A 22,362-nucleotide genomic window follows, 5' to 3' on the forward strand; every position below is an offset into this window, starting at 1 on the left:
TTTAAGAGGGAGAAAGAGTCAAATTGGACTACACAGAGAGGATAGGATGATGTGAAGGTGAGAGTGAGAGAGTTGTAAAGACGCTGGCCCTGAAGATTGGAATAATGTGCCACAAATGGAGGAATTCTGGTAGCCATCAGAAGCTGGGAGAGGCAAGGGGCAGATTCTCCACTAGAGGGAGTGTGTTCCCGTTGACGACTTGATTTTGGCCCAGTGATACTGATTTCAGACTTCTAACCCCAGAAAGTGTGGCAGAGTAAATTTCTGTTGTTCTAAGCTACATGTTTGTAGTGATGGTTTATAGAAACCATAAGAATCTCACAAAGGCCCCATGCATCATCTACAGACAATATGTATGACAGCTACTGGGTTATGTTATGCTAGAATGAATCCCTGTTTCTTTCAACTAAAATATTAACCAGATAAGGAAATTTTCCAAGTTTATCTTTCTTTAAAAACTACATTCTGTGTTCTTATAGCTTATTTACCACAACTGATTAAGTCCCTAGCTACCTTTTAAAATAATTAAGATTGGGGAGCCTGGGTGGCTCAGTGGGTTAAAGCCACTGAGCCTCCTGGGATCAAGTCCCACATCGGCCTCTCTGATCAGCGAGGAGCCCACTTCCCCTTTTCTCTTTCTCTCTGCCTGCCTCTCTGCCTACTTGTGATCTCTGTCTGTCAAATAAATAAATAAGTAAAATAATTGCGATTGTATTGTAAGAAACAAGAAAGAAGACTTTCTCCAATCATGACTCAAAATTTAGCCATTACTCAGTATGATACCCAGTTGGATAAGTCCAAGTAATTTGCTCAATGGGGTGAAGTCTGAAAAGGTTCAAATTGTGATGCTTTTCAGCCATATTGTTGATGCTGTCTTGACTGAATTGTAGGTATATTAAACTTATGGTATTTTTGGTAGTGAGAAAATTTCGTATTCAAATTCCCATAATTGTAAACCATGTGACTATTGAAAAACAAGCTTTGAAAGGTTGTAATCATGATGCTTTCTTTCATAGTTTGCACATAAATATATAATCATACTTTGAAATTTAAAAAAATATTCCAGTAAAGTTTTTGGAGTTTGAGTTTTGTGACATATTCTCAAGATTGTTCATGAATACTTTTTCTTCTGTTCAACTACCTTTAAAAGTGATGGAAAATGTACCATTTGTCAGCAGACTTTGATTGTGTTGTAGACTTGATGTACAATAGGAGAAATCCTTTTGTGCCTGGAAGAAAGGTTTTGCATTTGAGAATAGCAAAGTGCAATCAAGGAACAACTAATCTTAGCCCAGAAAGGAACTGGATGTACTTTCTTTCACAAGTAAAGTAAAAACTTTTTTTTTTTTTTTTTAAGTTTGATGTAAGTACTTACTTCAAAGTACTGCCACATACTCAGCTCTCAATCTTACAATTATTTTATGAAGCATCATATTCCCACTTTATAGCTAAAATAACTAGCTATAACTACTATAACTAAAATAACTATTTAAAGGCTCAGAGCAATTAAATATCTTCTCCATGGACTAGTACGTCAGAACTGGGTGGCAGGTCCAGCTAGGTCCTTCCTACCTCTGTTCAGGACTGCCTTAATAATACAGTCATTTCATTACTGCAATAATCTCATAGTTTAACTTTGTATAAAGGAAATAAGGTTTTGAATATTTCTACATTTTGTTAAATCTATCTTCTCTGAAATTACAGGAAAAAATGTCATGTGGCAAATAATGAAATAGGGCCCTGCATTGAGGAAATAAAAGCCAAATGTTACCTCCTCAGCTTTACAGTGCAGTGTAATGAGTTCTTCAAAAGAAAGAAAGAAAAAAAAAAGCCATTACCTAAAGTGCCTCTGATTCTCATACTTTTAATGTGATGAAATTAAGTTCCATCTTCAAGTGCAAGAACAAACTATTTATTATCTTTTGCTTATTTTCGTTGTTAACTAAAATGTAAGCAGGCTTGAACTTGTTTGGGCAACACGGTAAAATCCCAAGTCCTCATTAACATGTTTCTTTGTCATACTTTAGTCCAAGTCCCACCCTCTCCCCAGTCATCACTCTAGAGTTTTGTTGCAGGAAGGAGTCCACAGAGGTTAGATAAGATCTGTGGTAATGCTGATGACGATGATGATGACAATGACAAATCTGACCCAAAAGGGAGTCCAGCTGTGGGGAATTCTATGGTTCAGACACGTCTATGTCAAAATCAGAATTCTTTCAACATATACACTCTTCTTAAATTTTATAAGCTACTGCCTCAATGAAGACATTATCTTTAGGCTCACTTCAATGAAAGAGTAAAGGAATCGAACATTTTGAGTACTTCCCATGTTCCAGGCACTGGACTGAGTTCTTGGCATATATGATCTCATGTGGCCATTGCAGTCATTAGTGTCACTCACAGTTATTCCATCCTGACTACACAACAGGATGATCCAGAGACACTGAAAATTAGTGATGCTTAGCCTACTCACCCCTGCCCCCAGAAAAATCACATCAGAATCTCTCAAGAGCCCTGAAGCAGATATTGATATATTTTCTTTTTTTTTTCTAAGTCTCCCAAGTGGATTAAAATATGAAGCTAGTGTAGGGAAGGATCATCAGCTTTAAGGTAAAAATGTTGTTTTGTTTATCTCTGTTTGGTCAGTTTATAAAAATCAGGAGGACTTTTTTGGCTGACCCACCTTTTTAGCTAAAAATACATCTATGAATATGAGGTATTGAAATATTAACTCAGTGTGCTTTTCCTCATTCTTCCTCATAATCAAAATAAATCAATAATCATAAAACTACTTACCCAAAAGACTCTCACCTAGTTCTTATACACTTTTTTTTCTCTGTACTCAATTTACTATTCCCCTCTGTAAGTCAAAAGCATGTATCTTATCTAGGGAATTCCAGTGAAGAGAGTTAGAAGTTAGAATAAGAAACATGAAACATACATAGCACCTGGCCATGCATAGTAAGTCCCATCATGCAAGCTAATTCCTCAGGACCCACCCTATTTGACAATCCCAACATGGGAAACTACTGAGGCATAAAAACCAATAAAATTGCATAATTTAAAAATTTAATAGTTTAAAAAATTTTGGGTAGTTTTTGATCTTCTCTCTTTATTTTTTATTTGTTCACTTACCATGTTCAATTTTGCCTCCAAAGTTTATTCCCACATGAGTTGGGTTGCTTTGACCTGCTAGCAACTTTTCCCATCTAATGGACTGAAAACAGAGTGGGAACAGGTATACAGATACTAGTAAAATGCAGCTAATGGCCCCCATGAGACACATAAGAGATAGCACAGAGAATTACTTTCTTAAAATAATACTGTTTCAGGTGCACCTTTTTCTATTCTTTTAAAAACAAAGATTAAAAACAAAACAAAACAAAACAAAACAAAAAAACTCTTACCCAAATTAAAAAACGAAAACAAAAACAAACTTCCAAACTACCTTTAATCTTAGCCTAAATTCAATGAGTTGAATTTTAATTTAGGGCTTTTTAAAAAAAAAATTTAATGATTTTATTTATTTATTCAACAGACAAAGAGATCACAAGTAGGCAGAGAGGCAGACAGAGAAAGAGAGAAGAGGAAGCAGGTTCCCGGCTGAGCAGAGAGCCTGATGCGGGACTTGATCCCAGGACCCTGAGATCATGACCAGAGCCGAAGGCAGAGGCTTAACCCACTGAGCCACCCAGGCGCCCCCCACTTTTTTTTTTAACTTCCATTTTTTTTGCTATGTCCAAAGATCGCATTTTTTTATAACACTTCAAATATTTTGCAAAGGAAAATATTAATAATAATAGTATTAAAGATTACAATTTTAAAATAGACTTCTCAATAAAGGAAGATGTTTGAGTATATTAATGATAAGTGTGTTGAATTGCTTATATTGGGAATCTGCATTGCTTTTTCTAATAAGAATAGAGCCACCACTTATGTGGCACCTACTGTCTAAGATATTGTGCATATAATCTGATTTAGTCATCACAAAACATGCTTGTTATTTTCCCATCTTAAGAGGGCAGCAGCTGAGATCCAGAAAGTTTAAGGAACTTGCCTAAGAGGTGGCAAAGCCCAGTGTGAATTCTCAGTGTGTGCTCTATGTCATACCAGTATGCCATGTGTTTCTCAAGACAATGACAGACCAGTTGAGAGTTAACTTGTGCTTAGGGCAAGAATTTGCTTTTTAGGTTAGAAGTCATGGAAGTCTCCAGTTTCCCGTAGGCCTCAGATTCATATGTAGGGATAATATGAGTTCTTCCTATAATTTTACCTGGTCAGACTTCTCTTCTGTCAAGACTTCTCTTCTCTTCTATGTGTAAGTTGTGAGGAAGACCCCAGTATAGGTGGTGTACCTAGCAGACTTGACAAGTCATTTTAAACAGTTTCCTCTTCATTACAGAATTATTTTTAGTAATAATCATGAGATGAAACAAATGATGAAAATGGCCAGAAAAGTAATGCAGTTAAGAATTGTTATTGAACTTTTACATAAATGTATATGATAAAGAAATAAATGTTTTAGTCAAAGAGTAATATATTTTATTTTTGAATTATATTAATGTGTTTTTATGTTAAAAAAAAGAATTGCATATTGATCTATCATCATAGTGGATTATAACCCCACATGTTCTTTCTCCAGTCTTCCGCAAATGTCTAAAGTTTTCATACATAGACTCCAAAAAGTATACAAAGATAAAATTAAAGTAAATCAACTTCTCATCCTTTATTTCTATAGTCATTATGCTATTGATGTCTTTTTATAAATTGCTGTTTGAATTCAGATCTAGATAGTGCCACAGAGACATGAATTGCTTAGGAACAAACTTTAATGATCCTAAACTGCTATGAACTTATTTGCAAAACAGATGGTACATGCCTGGGTCTCTATGTGTTTGGGTAGAACTAGGAATTGTCTGAATTAACTTCCATGCACCATAGTGTTTATTAAAATGTAAGTAATAAAATGCTAACTAAAATGATATATATATGCATATGTATAAAATATTTTATTATAAAAATTTTAATACATTTATTATATATTAATTATAAGTTTGTATTTAATATATTAATATTACATATTAAATATATCCTAAATTATTTTATTATCTGTTAAATAGATGTATATTTATTTATTTATGTCATTGAAACAGCAGTAACCATAGTAGTTTTTAGAACTGTGATGTCCACTGGCCACACAGTTATTTATATTAAATTTAAATTTATTAAAGTTAAAGAATAAAATTTTAGTTCCTTAGTCACATTAACCACATTTACAATTCTGAGTAGCCACAGGTAGCTAATGACTCCAGTGTTTGATAACACGGATATAGAAAATTGACATCATTTCATAACATTTTGTTGGGCAGCATTGATTTGAAACTTTGGGTCAAAGTTTTATTGAGGAGAACTTCTTTATTACTAACATTGGTTAGAATTGACAGTGCAAGAAACTCATAAAAATCAGACTAACTTTTAGTAGCTATCGTTATTATATAAAAATTCTCTTTAGACAATGCACCCCTTATTGCCATCGTGGGAACAGTTATTCCCACTGGGCTACCCTGGGTTTGCCTCTGCTCCAGGAATCCATTAATACTTCTATAGCTCTCATCTAATCGCTTCCATGTGGGTGGTGGGATATAAAGTTTCTTTACCCCACCCATCAGGCTTTATCATGATTAGTGTGGTTTGGATGGCAGGTTCTCCTACCCCCTCAGGGAACATGTCCCATCAACTGTTATCCATTTTTCTCTATTACTGGCAATTCATCATAAACCTGAGCAAACCTGTGTCTGACCCTTATGAAAATTCCCATTCTTGTACCTTGGCTTTGTCTTACATCTCTAGTCAACTCCAAAGCATTACATTTTGTGTCACATTCTACTTTCCTGGAATAGTATTCCATGGTCCTATTTGTCTCTCAGCCATTCTTCATTCCATTGCAATATCTCTTACACAAAATCTGCTCTGGTCCTAGCCACCCAACGTCTACAGGAGTCATCCCTGACCCACCTCTGTGCTCCTATAGCATCCGGTGTATACTGTGTTCACACTATTCACAGTAGTGTGAGAGGTAGATTTGCTTGTCTCCTGTGCTCAAGAGAATATAAACTCTAGAAGATACTGGAAATATCTTATTCAATTCTGAGCCCCCTGGACTCAGTTCAGTGCTTGTGAGTAATCACTAACTAAATATCTGTGGAAGAAAGAAGGGAAAGAAGAGAAGAAGAGAGAGAGTTTTACTATGATTTTGAATAACTTAGTTGCGAGTTAGGGGTAGGGGCAAGAGGACCAGCAATTAAGATGAAGTGTATGCATGTCAGTTACATGTTCAAGACTACAGAGCACTTAAGAAGATGTATTACTACAGCAAGTAAATTATTCTAATGCTTAGATAATTGCAGATGTTTGATCTCTTAGAAATTGATACCCAAAACTCTTCATGCTCTATTCAGTTCAGTGTAAAAAGTAGATGAAAGGTCTTGCTTTGTGTTAAGCACATGCTTGAAATAGAGGATAGTAAGATGACTAAGACATTTTATCTGCACTTAAAAGATAAGTTTGTTAGGAACAAAGCACACAAAAAGTGAAAGATAACTGTGATGATAATGAGAGATAGTGTTCATTTAACACCTACAATTTGCCATTATGAAGTACAGCAGATCTTGGGTTGGGGAGAGCTAAGGTAGAAGTTACCAGCCGGGTGACCTCTTACCACCAGTCAAGCCAGGCTCTTTAACAGGTTATGCTGGGTGAAAAGCATCAGTAAACACATTGGTTCTGGGAGTTAAATAGTACATCACAAGTCCCACTGTTGTTTTTCTCTTAAACAGTCAAAGCCAGGTATCCAAGCATCCCCAGAAATAAGGAGACACCTTCCCAATATAGCTATAAATTAACTCTGGTTGGCCATGGTGATGAGGACATAGGAAAGGAATTTTGGTTGGAAGACTTGAGGGGAAGGATACTGATGAACCACAGGTGAACCACATAGCAAAGTAACAGGAGTGAGAGATGTTTTCCTAGAGCTCTGCATGGGCAACAGGTAGACTCAAATGCCAGTAATACAGTAATATTAGTCACTATGAAGCACTTGCTATAAATCAGTAATTGTGGTAAGCACTTCATATACATAACCTTTAACCACATAAAAACTCTGTGAAAGACAGTGGTCCCTCATTTATAGTTGAGAAGACTGAACCTTAGTGAGAATAAGCCATTTGTGTAAGGTTAGATAAAAAGAAAATAATGAAGCTCCATCGGCCTATCTCAAAAATCAGTGATTATAATTTTACAGCGCAGTCTATAGGCAAAGGTCAGTAGAGATTTGTGTTTTTATTTAGGACCAAATGCACAAAGGGATCTGGATGGTAATTCTGAAGTACAGTTTTCTGGGTTTTGATAATTTCAAGGTCCTTGAAAAAAATGTGAGGAGTGATCTCAACCCAGAAAGACTTGTTTTCATTTAAGCCCCCTTCCCCACTTGGTCCACATTTGTAGGGAATTCCAGGACTAGTTGGGTAGTATTTTTTATATATATATAATTTAATAAATTATTATATATAATTTAATAAATATATATATATTTATTAAATTACTCCCATGATCAATACTTGGCATCATGATTGACCTTCACTCTTCTCAAGAAGAAAACTCTAGAGACAAGATTGCCTCATTCTTTTCAGCTGTACTTAATTTTGGCCTGTCAATATGACAGATGTCAGGGAAACTACTTGGCTTTCTTCTTAATCTCTTAGGCTTAGGGGCTGTCTAACAGCAGGCTGATTCTGGTGATGAGCTGGCTGTCACATCTGTGAATAGCACCAAGGAGAAGAGCTAAATAGATGTTTGGAACTTAATGGTATACTAATAAAATCATTGTAAACAGAAGTAATCAATTTCATGAAATGGCCATATGAATATACTCTACTGCATCATACAGATGTACATATTGATGTGAATATATATGTATGATATTTGTATATACATTCAAACTCATGAACCACAATTTTATATATAGAGAAATAGAAATTACCAAAAGAAGTTGTACTTGCATTGACTTCTAAACCTCTTGTTTTTGTCATTCCCCTTAATCCTTTAGTTCAAAGAAACCTATTTCTACTAAGGTAAATCTCTGTTTTTTCTCAGTCTTATTAAAAAAAAAAATCTTAGTGGTCTTAGCTAATCAATAGTGGTTATTACCAAGTATTCACAAGTGTTTCATTAAGGGGAGAAGAAACCTGGCCATAGGTTTTAGTTTAATTTTTTTTATTACAAAATAAAATTTAAAAATTGAGCACACTGTTTTTTGAATGATTTAAGACTAAATTTTTGTTATTTCTAGAATAATGAGTGATACCTATTTTTCCTACAGTGCATGTCTCTAGGTCTTGATATATTTGCTAAAAAACAGAGTCAGTAAATGACAACAATCAGTATATGTGTATTCTTCCTTTGTTCCCAAGTAACTGCAACTGGTAATTTTAGAGCACTATGCTGAAATTCCAATAAGATGATTTAAAATGAGTATCATACAATGCTTATGAGAGACCAAAATGTATTTTTACAGCACATATTTTTCTCTGATTATTGTTTCAAAATTGGTTTGTTTCTTGGCTAAAAGGACTCACATAACATATTGGTATTCTGGGTCCATGAAATTTTAACAGGTATTATTTAAGAAAATAGATTTTATGAGAAGGAATTGAAACAGTTGGGACAGAGCATACTGCATAAGCTTCTTTATATGTAGTCTACAATATACCAGTTTTCCTTATGAGAATCTAAAAGGGTAGTGTCATATACTGGATTTTCTAAAAATATTCGACTCTAAATCTCTTTTCAAGAGGAACTTCTTGATGGTTCCATGGTCATAAAATATCCTATGGGGAATATTCGATTAGATGCTCTTGAAGCTTCTTAGAGGTTCAGGCAATGCTAGTTTTGGATTGAAACCAATCTCTAGTTAATATACAAAGTAATCCCTACACAGATTGCTGAACTTCTGCTTAATTAATAATCTCTACTCATTTTGTAAATAAGTTTTGGAACTTATTCATGTCTAGAAACAAGAATATCAGTCAAGAGTATATCATTAGTTATTATAAAAGAAGCATCAAAATTTTATATCTCATTGTTAGAATTTAAAGGCTTTTACTTCTTAAAATAATAAGTTTGATTTCCTTTTGGGGATCCTCTAGTTTTTAGAACACATAGAGGCTCAGTTTTTCATCTCCTTCTACAGTTTCGAAGTTCATGGATTTTTTTACTTACCAAGATTACTAGATCTTCTTCTCTTCTGTAAATGATATACCATGTGATCCCCCATGAAGACCTTTAGGTCAGTAAGGCACCACTAGTATACTGAGATAGTGACATGGTACATAGATCTTACATAAATAGCTTTACTTTTGTCACTCACATTTCTATGAAGAAAATGCTACCTGTTCTGCCTACCTCACAAGGATGTCAGAAAATAAAAATGAAAGTAATGCATTGTGTATGAAAATGCTTTGTAAGTTGCAAAATAGTCTATAAAGACAAGGAGCTTCAATAATGATAATGATCTTAGGTCCCAACTGTACCTGATGGATTCTGAAAAATAGAGCAGCTTATAAGTTAACCAAAGACAATACATTCTCTGGCTCAAATACAAATTGTGTCAAGGCAAGTGTTTACTTCAGAGCTTTATTCATTTTGGGAAAACACTAGCAGAGATAAACAAATTTTGATACTGATTTTCAGGAGCTCTTTAAAAATTCAGAAATGAACTCTTGAAGAAACTATGAGAGTAAAACAATTGAGTTTTGTTTTTTGTTTTGTCTTGGGTTTATTTTTTTGGACTATTTTTCTCCTCACAACATTGGAAGAGCACAATTCCCAAAACAGTTTTTCCCCCCCAAGTTATGGTATTGTTCAAGGTAGAGTTATTTTGAGTGAACATCTCTGAGGCACTGAAGGAAAAATACTGAAAGTGTCTCAATGATCAGAATGTTTCTTTCTGGGGAAAGTTCTATAGTACTTTTAAAAGTACAGGTCAGAATGTGTCTTTGCACTCAATTTTTATTTTTATACAACTCCCAGATATTTCTACAACAGCTAGATATCTAAGGAAGTAGTTCAGAGAAGGAAATGTAAACCTAGCTAAGATGCCATTCTTTTTGGTGCCAGGAAAAAGCCATAGTGGTATGCTACTGAATAATATATTTTGAGGTTCATATAAATCACATATTTTATGTGATCAAATCACATATTTTTAAATATAATTAACATATTTTAAAGAAAAAGATCTAATTGTACTTTCCGTTGGTCAATTCAGGCTATTAGAAGTTAAAGATAAAACAAAAATCATCTGAAATGTATTTTTACTTTATCTAAAAGTATTTGTAGTTTACTCCTGTGATGTGGAACCCTCAGGATTTTTGCTACCACATACAATCATTCTTTCTTTAGAAAAATTCATCATACTATGCATGATTTTTCATAATGTTTTGGCACTTAAATATTTTCATGGGTGTTTTTGTGGACTTCATAATCACACATTTAATATTTAGTATTTTCCTTGTATTGGATTATAATGAATATTATAATTTTTAAGATTTTTTAAATTTTTAAATTTTTTATTATGTTCAGTTAGTCAACATATAGTACATCATTAGTTTTTGAAATAGTGTTCAATGATTCATTAGTTGCATGCAACACCCAGTGTGAATATTATAATTTTTAACCATTTCCAATTGTTGGGCATTTAAGATCTTTAATATTTTTTCCTAGGATAAAAAGTACTTTGATGTACATTGCTAAACTAACATTTTTGTACAGTAGACAATTATTTTTTCAGGTTCAAGCCCTTAGATGTGTAAATGTTAAGCTTTGTCAAAATTTAGCACTTATAAAATTTTAAACATATTTCTAGATCTCCTTTAAGAAAATGTAGCAGTATCTCTCTCTGTCAAATAAATAAATAAAATTTAAAAAAAAAGAAAATGTAGCAGTTTTCTCTCCAACTAAGTGTACAGAAATGTCCTTTTGCCCATCTTCCTGTCATTATGAAAGTGTTAGCAGAAATCTTTTGTTCTTTCCCAGTCTGTTAGATAAAAAGTGATGTTTCCTTATTTCAGTCTGAATTTATTTTATTAATAATGAGGTCAAACATTTTTTCATATGTATATTGACCATCCCTTCTCTCTTGTGGAATACATTAATGCTCCCTCTCTTCTGTACTTTGTTTATATTTTTCTAATGGACATTAGCATTTTGTAATTAAAGATATTTTCTCATTATCTGTATTTTCTATTCTAAATAACTAAATTGTTGTCTTTGCATTTGATGCATCTTTAAACAGTTCCCATTTCATTCTGAAACTAACAGGAGAGCCTATAGGCATGGTATCTGATCCTTCCAAAGAGAGCCTGGTGCACTCAAATAGAACTTCATAACCATGTCTTATCTGTGGTTCTTGAGTGGTTGGTGCCAAGTGAGAGAAACTCTGCCCACATTTGTCTGAGTGTTTCTGGGTGTGGTCTGAGCCCTCCTTGCAAGAAACTACAGCTGATTCTTGGTCACTCTGTACCCCGACTACTTCCAGGGGCTGACCTAGGAACCTGCATTTAATCTCTAGCTGATTTTTTTTATGTGCTGAAGTTTGAGAACCCTTGGTTTCATTAATATTAGAATATTAATCCCCACATATATTCAAGACAGTAGTCTCAAAAATGACTTTTTAAAGGCTATTATTTTATCCTTAGTGCTCCTTCCTTTATACATGAAGCATTATAGAAAAAGACTCTCCTACATATTCAAAACTTTAAGAAGTTCAGGTAACTCAACAAAGTGCTATTACTTTGTTAGATGAGTGTCATATTTTCTTTGGTCATTATGGCTTCCATTATGTCTGAAGTTAAATACTCAATTTTAGAAAACTCCATTGGTTGACATTGCTGTTATAATTATCTAGCTTATTGAGATACATGACATTATGGCCTTTATCCTTATTTTGATGTTGTTATTGCATATTTATTATTTATTAAAAACTGCCACAAATCATCTGGGAAGCAGGGGGAGAATGAAAATAAATGTACTATCTTCAAGAAAACAAATGTAACAGTATCTTCTCAGGAACAGATTAGAAACATTTCTTTCCAATTGGCCTTGAGGTCTCCAAGGCAGAGAATAATATAGTAGGTACCAGACTCTTATGTAAGTGACAATTAACACTTTTTGAGTGCCTATCATATGCTAGGAACTGTGATAAGACAGTTATATTTATTAAACTCCCATATTATTTGGTGAGGTTAAATACTAGTACTTATTAGTACCCCCTTTCACAGATTAGGATAGCAGGTAAAGAGAGATTAACTTCCTCGTGGTTACTTAACAGGTCGGTGACAGAGCAGTGATTTTCTTTCCTTTTTTTAAAAAAAATATTTATTTATTTTTTTTGGGGGGGGGCAGTGTCCATGAGCAATGGGGAGGGGCAGAGGGAGAGGGAGAAAGAGAATTTCAAGCAGACTCCTCATGGAGAGTGGAGCTGGACATGAAGCTCAATCCCATAGCCCCCAAATCACAACCTGAGCTGAAACAAGAGTCAGATGCTCAACTGACTGAGCCACCTAGATGCCGCATGGCTGTAGTGATTTTCTTAAACACCAGCTGGCCTTTTTAGTCATTTCCTTCAGCTGGCTTCTCTGATGTTATTATTGAGAAACTTTGCCTTGACTTTCCTCTCATAGTTCATTAATAATAGTAAAACACTCTTCTAGAAATCAGAACCTGCTACATCCTATAACACCTCCCCTTCCCCCCTCCCATTCCACCTGTTCCAGGGTCCTTTTCTTCTTTAAGAATTCTAGTGGCTACAACTTCTGCAGTAGTTAACAGAGAGCCCACTCCAGTAGCATCCAATAAAGCAGTTCTTACAGTCTTAGTTGGATCACTGATTCCTTTTTCCACCATATTCACAAAATCTCCAAGCATAGTGTCATTAGCAGCTTCTGAGGACCTTGACATAATTTTTTTCAACTATCACTGATCCCTCAACACCTGCATTCTTAGCAATGGTCACTGCAGGAATTTTGAGTGTTCTCTTAATAATTGCTATACCAATTTTTTGGATCTTCATTAGCTGGATTCATTGAATCCAAGGCTGAAATGCACCAAAGCAGGGCTCAACTCCCTCCCAGAAAAATGCCTTCTTTAATAGCAGCTCACGTAGCCCTGAGGGCATCTCCCAACTCTGTCTTTCTTTTCATTCATTCAAATCACCTGCCCCACTAACTGCTGCCCCACAGCTACTTCATCTGAGAGATGTGCCAGATAGTCATTCAACTTCTCCTTTTCATATCCGCTAATTGTGATGTCTAACTGCTCAGTGATTTCTTGAATATGTTTTTCATTTTGAGCCTTGTCACCTTTTCCTTTTAAAAGCATGGCATCATCTTTAGTCACAAGGACCTCGCCAACTTTTTCTTAAGTCATAAGGCTGAACATCTTCAAGATTTAGAATCAGTCCTCCTCCAACCACTGTACTGGTGCACCAGTAGCAATAGATATGTTTAAGCTGGTCCTGTTGTCACCAAAATCTGGAGCTTTGACTGCTACAACTTCAAGACCAACTTTCAGCCTATTCAAAATGAGCATTCTCAGAGATTCTCCATTAGTATCTTCAGCAATTATAACAAAGGGCGTACGGTGAGCGTTGGCAATGTGAAGAGCATATACAATGGACTGGACACTGGAAATTCCCTTTTCATTCAGTAGAACATAAGCATCTTGGAATTCAGATTTCTGATCTTTTGATATATTAACAAAGTATGAAGAAATAAAATATACTAAGTACCATATATCTTGAAATGTTATAAAATCAGTTCTGGTGGCATGGTATCTCATTGTCACCAAGAGAACTCAAAAAGCAAAAGATATACTGGAATGGTGTACCTGCCCATAGAGTAAAGAGAGTGAGGTTGCATCTCACTGTAAAGGCAGCTGAAGGGCCCTTTATCCTGGGAGAAGCCTGAGGGACTTGTGTTAGAAAGCTGTGGCCTATCTGCCATTCCAAAGGGACATGTCCCAGGAGGATGACCTGAATGCAAGCGCCTCAGGAGAGGAGGCGGCAGTCCAGGTGGAACAAAGCAGCTAGGCTGGAGGAGGCAGTGGCTGCATCAAGGGGACTGTAATACAGAAGACTTAGAGAAAGTATCTCTAAGAAAATCACAAATGTATCCGAGAAGAAAGTAGAGACTTGGCACCTGCCATGAAGAACGCTCAGATGCAGCTTCTAACTACCCCAGCTGTGTCAGGCTTTGTGTTCTTCATGAATCTTCTCTTCACCAGGTCTGACCTTGAGAGTCAGCGATAACACTGTGAGGGAGGAAGGAGGTGAAATGAGTCGCAGAGAAGACGCATCTTCATCTACAGGTTTATAGACTGGGACTGGCCCAAGCTGAGAGGGTGGCGGATACTTTAAACATTGAATATTTTTAATAACAAAGAATCAGATTCCTTCTTTCTCTCTCTCTCTTTTTTAAGTAAATCCTAAAGGAATATTTATTTATTTCCCCAGAGTAATGGGAAAAACTGAGAAACCTGAGGAGATTTTCATCCCAGTTTTGGGGGAGTGGGCAGGAGATCTCCATCTATAGAGCAGGTAGAATGGGGCAGTGAGAAGACAGGCCCCTTTCTGAGTTTCCCTGACCTAGTTCAACAACTACAGCAACTGAGTGAACCTGATGTTTCACAGTGAAAATGTATCTATTTTTTAAAGGCCCTTTGGGGAAAACTGATATTAAAAATTGTGATTCCAGTGATGTCACAGGGGAAGACATTCACCTATTTCACTAACCCATGGAATAGGCTTAAAATGTCTCCAGAACTATCTAAGGTAAAATTAGTTAATATCTGTGAAAAATGTGTAGCTCACTGCTTGGCACCAAAGCATTCATGAATAGTTTGTCTTTTCCCTTAGGAAAAGGGTGTTTTATTAGTAGAGAAAAAAACGAAAGAAATTTTGTTATGCCAGTTTCCTGTATTTTCAGAAAGGAGGGATTAAGCATTATAAAATCCTTTTATGAGCCCAAGTATGAACTCTGATAAAGCCTATAGTTTTAAAGAACTGTTACATCAACTACTTTTAATCTGACTCATTTATATTTTCTATATAGAAGCATAAGAACACATTTCATAAAGTTCCCCTTCTTTGGACTGTTACAAACTCGGTCCAGAAGCCGGAAGTGGTATGGCTTTGGAATCATGTCTGCCCTCCTTAAAAAGGATAAAGGCAAGTTCACCTATCTGTAAAGATCTTTGATTTGAGGGAACATAGACCTGAAATTGACTTTATGCATCGCTTTTTACAGAGAATTAGATTAAAAAGCCCAATATGTAAGTCTGCTTTGTTCTAATTTAAAAGATAATCATAATATCTTCAACACTGTGGGAGGTCTCTCAGTAAACATGGATTTATATTTAGTACAATTTATTTGAAAATCAGAAAGGCTGCCAAAATGGTCCAAACATTCAATTATTTCAGTTTTAGAGGGCAGATATTACTGAGAAGTAATAAAATATTGCCAGCCTGCATAGGCAGCTCGTCATCACTAGTAACTTGAAAAGACCAATTACGCCTCACATGGACAAATGTTGATTAAAGGGTGGACTTCATAACTGCCTGGCCATGTTTGAGTCTGTAATCACAGAGGAGGGGGAAGGAAGTACCCAGCACACCACCAAAAGCTGCAAGGAGTCATCATCTGATGAAGGGGAAAAGATGGGAAATTTTTAAGAAAATGTCAGAGGAAATTGCCTGGTGGTAAGAGCTCTACTTATGTATGACTCTGAAGGAAATTGTCTTCTTAGAAAATTATAAGTTCTCAAAATGTCTTAAATAAAAAAAAATGAACCTATCTAAGCATTCTGGAGATCAAACTTGGTATTCTCAGACTTCAGAGAAATTGTTTTTACTTGTCACAGGTCTTCATTCTTCTGAGGAAGACTCAGGAACTGTGTGAGCTTGGATTTGCGTAGGGGATCCAGAGAGATACTCAACTTGCTTTCCATACAAGTTTGATAACATTAAGGTGAAACTAAGACCCCCAATTAACTAAATTTAGTTATAAATTTAGTATAACTAAATACTTATTGAGGAATTTTGTATGTGAATAATTACATGCAATTTCAACTAAGATAGCATATATAAAATGCATATCACCGACAAGGTGATATTGTGCCTACAATTTTGTTATGTAACAATTGGTACATATTCATTGAGAACATAGTGAAATGTACTCAGTACTGTACTGTGCATAGGAAGGACAAAGGAGTTGTGGCTAGGCTATTAGGGAGGTAATAGAAGGTACTAAGAGAAAAAAAAATAACATGCATGATAAAATTTTTAAAAATAATATGATGCAGTTTGTAATTAAGTACCATGTTATATAATACAGGATTATTAAAGTACAGGAAAAAAATTAATGCAGTGAAAACTTGCAGGGGTTTTTAGAATGGGGGAAACTTAAAGTGGGGTTTGAAAAATCCAGAAGTATGGGAATCTAGAGGTTGAAAGGGAAGAAATTTCAAGAAAGAGAAACAGCAGCCCACAGGTTCAAGGGAGGGAATGGCCAAGAGATTGGATTAGGGAACCAGTGTAGTGGAGCCAGATTTACTAGAATGGAGTCCCAGCTCCCTGACTTAACTGGTGTAACCTAAGTGTGATGTGATCCTTCTGTGCCTCACTCCCATCATCAGTAAAATGGAAGTAACTCTTGTATTTATTTGAAGATATTTTGAGAATTAATGAATTTACATATATAAAGCTCTTCTACTAGGACCCAACACCTAGGAGGTATTCAACAAATGTTAGCTACTATTACTATTATCAGGTCGTTGAACACTGTTAAAGGATGTGATTTTCATGCAAAGAATGAAGCCAGATTATACAACAATAGCAACTACCGCTTGTTACAGATGGAGTGATGGACACCATCCGCTACACTTGGCCTACATTTTTTTCTTATTCCTAACAACCAGCTCTTGGAGAAAAGGAGACATAAGTATTATTTCTCTCACTTTACAGCTGAGGGAGCTAAGAATTACAGAAACAATTTTCTCAAGCATTCTGCAGCTAGTAAAGAAAAGCCAAGAGTTGGAAGAGCCATCTTCTGGCCATCACTCCCATGTTTGAAACTGCTGCATTATGATGCTTGAATTTATAAATGATAGAGGATCTTGAGATTGAGGTAGGAGTCAGACACAAGTTTACTAAATAGGTTGAAAGTAGGAAAGAGTTCAGATTCAAGAAAATCAGCCTGGTGGTAGCTGGTGGCAGCTGAAGTACTCTAGGAAAGGTGAGGTAAATAAACTTTTAGGATGGCAGCCCTGAGACCTGAGAAGGAAAAAAGAAAAAAAAAAAAAAAAAAGGAAAAGACTTTATCCTGGGCCCTGAAAGTGAGAGACAGTAATTTTGGCTCTTGGTAATGGAGCCCAAATGACTAGGAGAATGGTAGCTTCAGGAGGGCTGGCTTGGAGAGAAGGTGCAAAAAGGACCTTGGTTCCTTGCATTCAAGGCCAGGGTTAAGAGAGTCTCTTTGTCTCAGTGTGTTTTGCGATGATAGCTGGGCCCATCTTCCAGTCCCTTCATGAGATTGGAAATTAGCTTTCTTGTTACTGGGTTGCATTTCACTTGTCCCTTGGGAGCTCTTGCTCACATTTTCTAAGCTGCTTGCTGTAGAGACGTCGTTTAAGGAAGGACAAATTAGTCCGGGAAGACAAGAGTTGCTCCTAATGCAGTTGAGAGTTCTCTGTTTTGTAGCCTGAGACCCTTTACAAGCAAAGAGTAGAAATAAACATCATGGCTAATGCACTTCAGCAATATAAAAGGTTTCTACAAGGAAAACGCTGCTAACAGTAAACAGTTTATATAAAGCAAAGATAAATCATAATGGAGTGGTAATTTGAGTTTGTATTGTACATCTCCTCAGGGAATTCCTAATGCTCTAAAGACACTATCTCATTACTACCTGGCATACCTCTAAGAAATATGCAAAAAGCATCATTTTCTTCAATTTTTGTAGAAGAACCTAAGTCATAGGGAATTGATGTGGCTTATCATTATACGGAAGTGGATTACTCATTTCCATGGAAAGGATTGTCTCAGGGAATGGGCTGACTTTCTCATGAAATTAGTCACTCAATCTGAGGGGAAAAAACACCACTGAAGCCCCCCAGAAAATAAGCAAGCAAAATACCCTTTAGCAGATTTCATTACCTATTTTAGGAACCCTCTGGACTTGTTTGAACCTAAGTAATGCAACTAGAATCAGAATAGCTTTTATAGACTTTATCCATTAGAATAACTCATCACATATTTATTTGAAAGTTTTTGATCGGAAAGATCAAATTTTTAAGGGAAACTGTAAGAAATGTGCAGCTTCTAGGCAAGCGTATGACATAGTGGAAATAGAGCCGCCCTTGTCACTGCCCTTGTTGCTCTTCGCCATCTCAGGCCAACCTAAATGACAAATGGACGTGCTCACCAGAGCATGATCTCTGCACCCAGAAATGACAAATAAAGATCGATCACTTCCTTAGTATTTCAGAGGAAATTGCAATGGAGCCCCCTAACTTTTTAGGCATGCTGCTGAGCAGAGTACCTACCACTACTGCACAACAATAGAGTGTGACCTAACTGCTTCTCGGCGCACCTTTCCCATAATCCTCCAACTCCCTGTCTCGCCTTAGGTGTATAGATTTAGAAATCACTCAAGCCAGAATACAGTTCTGGAAGATTCTAATGCTTGTCTTCCTTGATGATCGTTTTGGGTAAGGTTGCATAGAGCAACTTAGCTCAGTATGTTTGGTTTTTTCACTCCTGCATGTAATATCCCACATTTTGTTGCTCTTCATTGTGTGTTGCTAAACATCCTATCCTCCTGTTAATTCACTCATGGAGGAAAATGTGTTTTTTAACTACTGATAGTGCCCTTCTTTATGGATACAGATCTCTGGCCAATGATTAAGATTTGTTATAAATTTTTTGAGTTTTTATTTCATTTTTTAATAGAGAGATAGAGAGAGCGTGCACAAGTGGGGGTGTGGGGCAAGGGTGGGGGCAGAGGGAGAGGGAGAATTTAATCAGACTCCATGCTCAATACAGAGCCTTACACAAGTTTTGGTCTCAGGACCCTGAGATCATGACCTCAGCCAAAATGAAGTCGGACACTTAAGAGGCTGAGTCACCCAGGTGCCCCGAGATCTGTTATTTTCGAACAGTTTCATTACCTTGACCTTATTTCTTTAAATACGTATTTCAATGTTAGGAAATGACATTTGGAGTATAAATCCTGCATTTATGGTCTGTTAAATCATTCAACATGAACCCTTGTTTTCAGTCACAGAGTGATTAGGAAACACTGATTATAACTGCTAATTAACAAACTGTTCTAAAGTAAATAAGGACCCCGACACCTGGGTGGCTCAGTCAAGCATCTGCCTTCATCTCAAGTCCTGATCCCAGGGTCCTGCAGTGGAGCCCTCCCTCTTCCTCTGCCTGCCACTCCCCCTGCTTGTGCTCACTCTCTCTCTCTAATAAATCAATATAGTCTTTAAAAAAAAAAAAGCACTGGGTGTGATGCATAAACAATGAATCTTGCAACACTGAAAAAAATAAAATAAAGTCTAATAAATAAATAAGGGCCAAATTATTTATCATCATTCTTTTTCATGCCTGACCTTCAGTAAATATCTGCATGTGTTAATCTATAAGGTACTTTTTCCGACTTGAAAAGTCTGAGAAAGTTGGGCATTCTGGTGTATATTTATGTGAGATGTGGAGCCATATATAAGCCAAGAAAGTAGCTGAGGTATTTGCTGATCTTGGATTTTGTCCAAATATTGTGTAAAGGTGCTTGTGCAAGTGCTTTTTCTCTAAGTGAGCACTCAGCTAGTCTGTTCCTGTACTCCCCCTCAGCATCCTTGAGAGTTAAGTTTTCTTCTGTCTTTATCAGAGTTTAATTTGATTTGATACCTTTTAAGTTTAAAACCTTATAATTAACATTTGCTTTAGCTCATCTAGCTCTTTCCTATCAGAACTCATATCACAAAAGTGTTAGTTGTAAATTCTTTAAATATACAAATCATTAGATACGTAGATATTATTACATCTTTTTGATACATTCCGCAAAACATGTACTCCATCTGATGCACAGAGAGATGGCATTAAGATAAAGGCTTTTTATTAGTTCATTGCCATTTTACTCTCATTACCAAACTTGATATTTTAAAATATATTTTTGTGGGGACCTCTGGATGGCTCAGTTATTTCACTGGGGGTGCCTGTGTGGCTCAGGTTATACCTCCCACTCTTGGTTTCAGCTCAGGTCATGATCTCAGGGTCATGCAATTGAGCCATGTCAAGCTTCATACGGAGCATGGGGTCTTTTTTCAGATTCTCTCTGTCCCTCTCTCTCTGCCCCTCCTCTCTCTCTCTCTAAATATGTATATAATATATATGTATATTTTAGTTATGAGAAAAGGTATCAGGTATCTCCTATCTATATCTTTCTACTTTTTTTGGTCTGACAGGAAATGTAAATGGGCCCCTCCCTAGCTCAAATGTGTTTACCATAAGAGAAAAGAAAAAAAATCAGTGATTAAAAAAATCACTGGGCGCCTGGGTGGCTCAGTGGGTTAAGCCACTGCCTTCGGCTCAGGTCATGATCTCAGGGTCCTGGGATCGAGTCCCGCATCAGGCTCTCTGCTCAGCGGGGAGCCTGTTTCCTCCTCTCTCTCTCTCTGCCTGCCTCTCTGCCTACTTGTGATCTCTCTCTGTCAAATAAATAAATAAAATCTTTAAAAAAAAAAATCACTGATCAGTGTTATGTATGTTCTAAACACGTTTAAAACTGGCATAAATTAACAATATGAAGCTCTCATTTGGTTTAATTTTTTTATTGATAATATCACAGTAAAAATACAACTGAGAAATATCAAGTGCATTTTTGTCTTAGAATTATTTTTCACTTTGAAAAATTGTCTAAAATATATGAACTTTGAACTTATTTGTGGAATGCATGAGGGCTCCAGTTTCTCCACATTTTATCACTTGTTAGTTTCTTGGTTTTTATTTCTTTTCTTCCTTTCTTCCTTCCTTCTTCCTCTCTTCCTTCCTTTCTTTTTCTTTTTTCATAACAGCTATCCTTATGAGAATAAAGTTTTCCTTTGGTTTTGAAATCAAAGATTTTAAGTATCAAAATAATTTTTGAGAGATTTGCCAGAGCAATTTTTTCCTATAAATTTTAACCCAGTGAATTTATGTCATTTCTTTCCATTATTCTAAAATGAGCTGGTAGCAGTTGCCTTAAATTAATTCAAGTATAGAAGTCATACCATGTAGAAATAGTCTCCCTAATAACACTAGATAGACACAGTCTATTCAACTCATCCTCTTGTATGAAGAATATTTGTTATTACTCCTGGTAAATGAAAAAAAAGTATAGATAATTATCTTCCTAAAGTCTTAGTAGGGTTTATGAAAACTTCACAATTTCTCAAGAACAGGGAAAATGCATTTGAATTAGTTTAGAGAAACAAAAACTTTGATTTGATTCAGAGATGTCACATGAACTTAATTTTGTCTTTATGTTTTTCCGTATTTTCCATGAATAAATGCATGTCATTTTATTTTGTGGAAAAAATGTCATACAAATAGTGGTAAGCTTTAGGATCTGGGCCAATATGCATTCTTTTCTTTTTAAATAATGAACAGATCAAAGTGAATAATATCTAGTAAGATGTTTGCTATTCTGTTGTTCTAAAAAAGAACTATTTCTTTCTTTAGGCTGCTATCAGCCTTACATTTTATTTTCCAAGAAGACTCTGAAATCTAAAATGACAATAGACCTTCAAAAAATCAAACCAAATTTTACATGATTAAATATTTCATATTTCAAAAAATGCCACCAAAGAACAATGTTTCATAGAGAACTGAAAAAACAAAAAAGAGCTAGTATTCATATGTAATAAATGAATATCTTTCAGGATTCAGGAGTGAAACTATAGTTATTCCTTGATAATAATCATTTGAACAATAGAGATGTGATATTTTGACCAAAAAGTGTGATAGTTTAAGCACTGAGTTATATTTGCTTTGATGACTTCACTAATGCATTCATACATTAAGTATTTACTTTACACATATGGTGTGTCCAGTATGGAGTAAGGTAAGCACATATAACCAATTCTTTGGTTTTTCTAATTGTAGTATTGTTCAGCCTTTAAAACCATCAGGTTTTGATTTAAAAAGTGGTTTATACCCTACAAACTGATTATAATCATAAAATCATAAAGTCAACTTAATATATTAACTGA

At 35.6% G+C, this 22,362-nt stretch overlaps 1 protein-coding gene and 1 pseudogene across 1 annotated transcript in view; one reads left to right on the forward strand and one right to left on the reverse strand.

Moving 5' to 3' along the window:
• Positions 1–12,777: 12,777 nt before the first annotated feature.
• LOC131830178 (60 kDa heat shock protein, mitochondrial-like) lies at positions 12,778–13,890 on the reverse strand (annotated as a pseudogene).
• A 175-nt stretch (positions 13,891–14,065) lies between these two features.
• Positions 14,066–22,362, forward strand: part of ZNF804B (zinc finger protein 804B) — a 161,786-nt gene continuing 153,489 nt past the window's right edge. Inside the window, exon 1 of the mRNA XM_059172535.1 lies at positions 14,066–14,122. Coding sequence (XP_059028518.1) covers positions 14,066–14,122 — 57 coding nt within the window. The remainder of the gene's footprint in view (positions 14,123–22,362) is intronic.

Source organism: Mustela lutreola, chromosome 4, assembly GCF_030435805.1.
Source record: "Mustela lutreola isolate mMusLut2 chromosome 4, mMusLut2.pri, whole genome shotgun sequence".
Lineage (NCBI taxonomy): Eukaryota > Metazoa > Chordata > Mammalia > Carnivora > Mustelidae > Mustela > Mustela lutreola.